General features: G+C 38.5%; 1 protein-coding gene across 2 annotated transcripts; it reads left to right on the top strand.

The window, feature by feature from the left end:
- The first annotated feature begins 1,157 nt into the window (after window positions 1-1,157).
- Window positions 1,158-6,275, top strand: LOC146332492 (G2/mitotic-specific cyclin-B2-like). 2 transcript variants are annotated; one of them, XM_084722023.1, is made up of 8 exons: window positions 1,158-1,314; window positions 1,521-1,631; window positions 3,351-3,641; window positions 3,720-3,878; window positions 3,957-4,193; window positions 5,622-5,762; window positions 5,864-5,974; window positions 6,052-6,275. In XM_084722023.1, the coding sequence occupies exons 1-8, from the start codon at window positions 1,288-1,290 to the stop codon at window positions 6,160-6,162; spliced, it is 1,188 nt and encodes a 395-aa protein (XP_084578149.1). In that variant the 5' UTR covers window positions 1,158-1,287; the 3' UTR covers window positions 6,163-6,275. The 2 variants fall into 2 exon arrangements, with proteins under 2 accessions (XP_084578149.1, XP_084578075.1); XM_084721949.1 differs by having other exon boundaries at window positions 1,518-1,631.

The raw sequence follows: 6,275 nt of genomic DNA, 5'->3' as shown, positions 1-6,275 counted from the left end.
GATGGCCTGGTTCCGGCCTGTGGGCCATATGTTTGACACCCTTGTACTACACGCTATAAAGGCAAGAGTAAAATTAAGTGTTTGCCATCTGCAAGTTCACCACTAGATGCCACAAAATCCTACACACTGGTCCTTTAAATAGTACTATTAGTAACACCTGTTTACTATTTCATATCAGTTTTCATATTTTCATTTCATATGACAAACACACAACTCAGTTTAATGCAGTGGTTTCTAAATTGGCGTGTGCAATTGTTAATGAGTAATTAAAAAGTTGAATGTTTCTGAAGGGGGGCGTGGCAGAAAAAGTTTGTGAACCACTGCTTTAATTTCACTGCTAAAGGATTATAAACTAGTTTTATGTGGCCAGACTGAGAGGCAGAGGAGTGATGAAGAGCGGTGACAGCATCACTGTCATGAAAAGTGACATAATGAAATAAAAACAGAAAGAGCTGCAGTGATTAGTGGATTAACTAAGTAAGTGAAAAAAAAGGCAAGCATTTTAATAATTGATTAATTATTTTGGTCATTTTCCAGGTAAAAATGTCAAAACATTTTCTGGTTCCAGCTTCTCAAATGTGAGGATTTGCTTCTTGTTTTTTTTGTCATTTATGACAGTAAATGTGACTCTTTGAATTCTGGACTGCTGGTTGGACAAAAGAAGGAATCTGAAGACATCACTTTGTGTTTGGGGAAATTGTGATGAGCATTTTTTTTATATATATATATATTAAACAATTAGTTGTGAAAATAATAGGCAGATTATTGATGATAAAAATAATCATTAATTGGAGCTTTTCAAAACTGACCGATGTCTTTATCTTTATCTAAAAAAAAAGTTTATTTTTATACAATGAGTATGATGAAATAACGGTAGTGAATAAGGAGAATAACTGAATCAGCTATTTAATAAATTATTGTTCAATTAAATATTTTTTTTAAATAATTTATTAATACGTTTTTTATTTAATATGTTTATTTTCACATTGTCATAGTAACAAATAATAATATCTTTAATGTTTATGTATATATTCCATATTTAAATATCGCTGAACATGTGCGTTTGACTTCATTGGTTGTCAGCCAATCAGAAGCGTCCAACCGAAGCTGTATCCAATCAGATTTGACGGAGCGCTATTTGAATGCTGCTGGTCTCTGCGTTGTTTACCTGCAGTTAGAAGTCGGTGTTCACGGATCTTGACGGTAAATTGTGCTGGTCGGTAAATAAAAAAGCTCTCTGTCGGTTCTTTAAGTCGCAGTTTGGTCTCGTTGCTGCTGAAGTTCAACATGTCGTCTGTGGAAGTTCGCGCTGCGGTGAGTTAACTGAACTTATTTCGTTGAGTTGTTGGTGAAGCCGCTGCTGCTAGCTTCCATAGTTAGCATCGTTAGCTAACATCACCACCTGCTCTCAGCTCGGTCTTCTGTTCGCCTGAGCTTTTAAAAATACAATTTTACGCCTGGTTTCGTTTCTTAAACTCGTCCTGAGTGTTTGAGTTTAGTCTCTTTTTGTTTGTCAGCAGCTTCCAGCCGGAGAGAACCCGGTGAAGATGAGTAAAAACACGACATTAGGTGTGAGGAGAGCTGCTCTGGGAGAGATCACCAACTTTAATGCAGCAGCAGTCAACACAAAGGTAAATAATACGGAAGAACAATATGGTTTCTGTACTGTGTTTCACCTGTTAACGCTGTGACTCAAACATGAACACACCAACACTTGAACACAAGCTACAACACGTGGCCTAAAGTATATGGACACCCCGGCAGCCAAAATCTTGTGGACTTTATTCCCAGGATGTTGTCGCAGCAGGTTAATGCTAAAGTCTCTGAATGATTAACAGTCACATGTGTTTAGTGTTAACACACCTCTGGCTTTGTAGTGTAGATTAGAGGGGAATTACTGAAGTTGGATAAGAGCTTAAATAATTGGTCAAGGACAAGTAAATTAGTTGCCAGTTTTTAAAGATTAAAAATAAAAGTTCTGTTCTCAGCTTCTTAATGTGATTATTTTCTATTTTTATTTTACCTGTCTATGACAAACTGATTATCTTTGGTTTGTGGGCAAAACAAGACATTTGAAGACGTCATCTTGAGTTTTGGGAAACACCAAACAACATTTTCACCATGTTCTGACACTCTGTACACTAAATAATAAATCAGTTTTAACAAAATAATCATTAGTTGCAGCCCTAATTTGAATAATCAATCATTTTAGTTGTCTTTTAAGCAAAGATGTCAAACCCTATCTGTCAATCTGGTTAAAAAAAAAAAAAAAGACAAACTATTAAACTATTTTGATAATTTTGTAATTATTTAGGTAATTTTTTTTATGCAACAATGGCAGAAAATGATGTTTTATGCCCCTCCAATGAGGAAATTTCATGCTTTTCTTAGTTTATTATGTAAAATGGAATATCTTTGGATTGTAGACTGACAGAACAAGATAACAGTTTTGGTCTGTTTGGACAGAAGCAATTTTAAGGCAGCTGCATCAAGTTATTGAGCATTTGTCAGCAATTTGGTCTGCAACTGTTTTGATAACTGATTATTCAGTTTGAGTAACTAGTTTTTAATAAATTAGAAATTCCTGATTTTTCTGCTTTTAAAATGTGAATATTTCTGTTTTCTTTACTCCTGACAGTAAACTGAATATCTTTGTACTCTGGACAAAACGAGACCTTCATTTTGTGCTTTAGAGCCACACTGACATTTCAGCATTTTCTGACTTATTTAACACTGAACTTCCCTTGGAAATTTTCTACTTTTTCAAGTGGATTTTCAGGTGAGGTATCCTGGTGAATAGGTTTGGCATTTTTGCTATTTTTACTTGTTAAAATAAAGTGTTCACAAAGTGCTTGTTTATTATGAACCCCCACAATACAGGAGTGGATAGATGTAGGCATAAATGGCATTTATGCTATGTAAAAGATGGTTTTCTCTTTATCTTAAGAAAAATTAGTCCGTTAAATTCTAGACCAAGTGGCTCGGTTGTGTAAAGTTCTTTGTTGGGGTATTAAATGAATGACCCTGTAATGTTCAGGTACGCTAAAAAACTTTATTCTTTCTTTTCCTGTCAGTCTCCCCAGACATACTTTTGTGTTACTCCTTGAAATGTTAAGTTTCTATTTGAAAAAGTCAGGAATTAAAACTGTCCTTGTCCTGATGTATGTTTTATAATCTGTAATGCTGCCCCAAAATGAAGAATCTGGAAAAAAGATTGTCAGTCATGATCAAAATCATTAGTTTCTCCCCAGGTTGGACTAAAATAAATCGGTTTGTTCTTTCAAATCTAACAAACCTTACATACCGAAACTCAATCGATACAATTTTCCGAATCCAACTTGTCTCCTCAGAGGCCGGGACGAGCCAAAGCGTCAGCCAAACCCTCCTGTGCTCAAAAAGCTAAACCCACTGCGGCGGTGGAACCAGTCGTCCAGGTCCCAGCTCCTGCAGATCCTCTCCCTCCGGTGTCAGAGGAGTCGGCTGATGTGTCCATGAAGGAGGAGGTGGAGGAGGAGGAGCTGTGCCAGGCGTTCTCTGAGGCGCTGCTCACCGTGGAGGACGTGGACGAGCAGGATGTCGACCTGCCACAGCTCTGCTCACAATATGTCAAAGATATCTACAAATATCTGCATGTCCTGGAGGTAATTTATCCTCTGTCAGTCAGACTCTCACTCTGCATCCTTCTGTATTCAGTTCTTCATCAGTGTCTCCTTCCACAGGTGCAGCAGGCGGTACGAGCCAACTACATGCAGGGTTATGAGATCACTGAGCGTATGAGAGCTCTTCTCATCGACTGGCTGGTGCAGGTTCACTCCAGGTTCCAGCTGCTGCAGGAGACTCTGTACCTCACAGTGGCCATCCTCGATCGGTTCCTCCAGGTAACAACAGATTGTGTGGGTTTCTTCTTGGTGTTTCTGTGAGCTGTGTAAAAACCGTCCACGCTGTGCTGCCTGCAGGTCCAGCCGGTGTCTCGCAGGAAGCTGCAGCTGGTCGGTGTGACCGCCATGCTGGTGGCCTGTAAATATGAGGAGATGTACGCTCCGGAGGTCGGAGACTTCGCCTACATCACAGACAACGCCTTCACCAAGGCTCAGATTCTGGAGATGGAGCAGCTGGTTCTGAGGACCCTCAACTTCCAGCTCGGACGTCCTCTTCCTCTACACTTCCTCAGACGAGCTTCCAAAGTGGCCAGTGTGAGTTTTAGCATGAATTTACTGCGTTGATCATCAATATGCGGAGGAAGAGCTTCGGTCTTTGGTGTTTTCAGTTTGACCTGCTCACATGAAGAGCTGCAGGTGACAGGGTTTGCTTTTTTTTTAATAAAAAGCAGCAATTACTTAATCTTGACAGATGAGCGACCAAATTATGATGCAGGTATGTTTTTATGAGACACTGCTTTTGGTTTTGAGCTCAACATGAAATCACCTGCTCATAATGGCTTCCAATAAATCTGGTTGACTGTGGTGGAATTAACCTTTTGACTAAATTGACAAACAACGGTTAATTTTTAAACCTAGTTAAATCAGTTAACTTGTACTGAACTTTTAAACAGTTAACATCTAACTGAAATTAAGAGTTTAAATTTAAGTTCTTATTCTAAATCTCTTGAATTGAATCTATTTCACCCAAAATTTAAACTCAATAAAATGTGAACCAGTATTAACTTAATTTTAAAATGCCTGACTTTGAGATGGACTGAGCAACATGATCAATTTCCTTGCAGAAAGTTAAGTGACAAATTAAAATCAAGAAGTTTTATAATGAATCTTTCTGTCCAGTTGATGCCTTAAAACATCTTTGACTTACTATGCTGCTCTTTATTTTAATCTTCTATTTGATCATATTGTGCCATCATTCAGCCAACGAGCCTTTCTTAAAGGAGGAAAGGGTTTTTCTGCTGAAACATGAGTAGGTGAACTAATGTTATTGCTGTCAAACGGTGTGATATGTTAAAGAACACAGGGCAGATTTCCTCCTTTGTATACTTACTAGGCCCCAACTAAGCAACAACAATTTTGCAAAAATATCTGATTGCAATTATTTTGACTGATATTGTAATCTTTTTATATTCTCATTTTTATCTGAAATGTATCATTAGGGTGTGATTTTTGCAAGGATCTGAAACAGATTTTAAGTCGGTAAAAAAGTGTAGCTTGGGAAATTTCTGCAGCACAGTATTTAATTTAAAATTGCACCTCCTGTGACTGGAAAATTAGCTTAGGACATGTTGCAATACAACTAAAAATATTGATCTGGGTAAGTGAGCGTTTCTAAACTTTTCAAGTTTACATCAAACTTGGATTTACTGAACTTTTTTTTTGTTTTTATTGTGCAACAGCACTCTGCATTTACTCATTTCAAACCGATTGATCAGATTGAAGTTGGTGCAGCTCAGTCCAGCTGTCTAAAATTCTTTTACAGCTGAGAAAAGCTATGTCGGTGTGTCGTGTATGAATTATAGTGAATTAATGAAGGAAGCTGCTGAAGAATTGCATTAATTTTTTCATCACTGGGCTGATAAATGTGTTCACAAGTATTTCACAAGAGGGAGTGATGCAACATTCATGAGTGGGTTTGTAAACTGCTGAGGTCTGAAGACTGACTCTTTGTTTGTGTCTCAGTCTGACGTAGAGAGACACACGCTGGCCAAGTATCTGATGGAGTTGACCCTCCTCGACTACGACATGGTTCACTATCGGCCCTCTGAGATCGCTGCTGCTTCCCTCTGTCTCTCCCAGCTGCTGCTCGAAGGGCTGCCGTGGGTGAGTTTAACAGCATCTACACAAACAGCCGGTTCAATGTGTGTAACTTTCCACTTTACTGCTTTAGTAAAGTTGTTTTAACTGGTCTCTCGTCTCTTCAGTCTCCCACACAGCAGCACTACTCGACGTATGACGAAGCCCATCTGAAGCCGATCATGCAGCACATCGCTAAAAACGTTGTGATGGTAAATGACGGGAAAACAAAGTTCACGGTGAGTTGGCCGACCATAAAGCAGAAAAACTTTTGATTTTGTGTTGAACAAATCTTAAACACTCTGTTCCTGTGCAGGCTGTGAAGAACAAATACTCGAGCAGCAAACTGATGAAGATCAGCCTCATTCCTCAGCTGAAGTCGTCCATCATCAGGAACATGGCGGCTGCTCTGCTCAACAATCCCTGAGGAGAACGTCTACATTTCATCGGGGCTCTTCTCTTTGCACTTTATTTTAGATTATTGATCGTGACCTGTGGAGAAGTTTCACTAGTTTTTAATAAATGTTTTTATAATTTTTA

Source organism: Lutjanus erythropterus, chromosome 1, assembly GCF_056507025.1.
Source record: "Lutjanus erythropterus isolate fLutEry1 chromosome 1, fLutEry1.hap2, whole genome shotgun sequence".
NCBI lineage: Eukaryota > Metazoa > Chordata > Actinopteri > Lutjaniformes > Lutjanidae > Lutjanus > Lutjanus erythropterus.
This window is presented reverse-complemented; position numbering and strand designations above follow the sequence as displayed.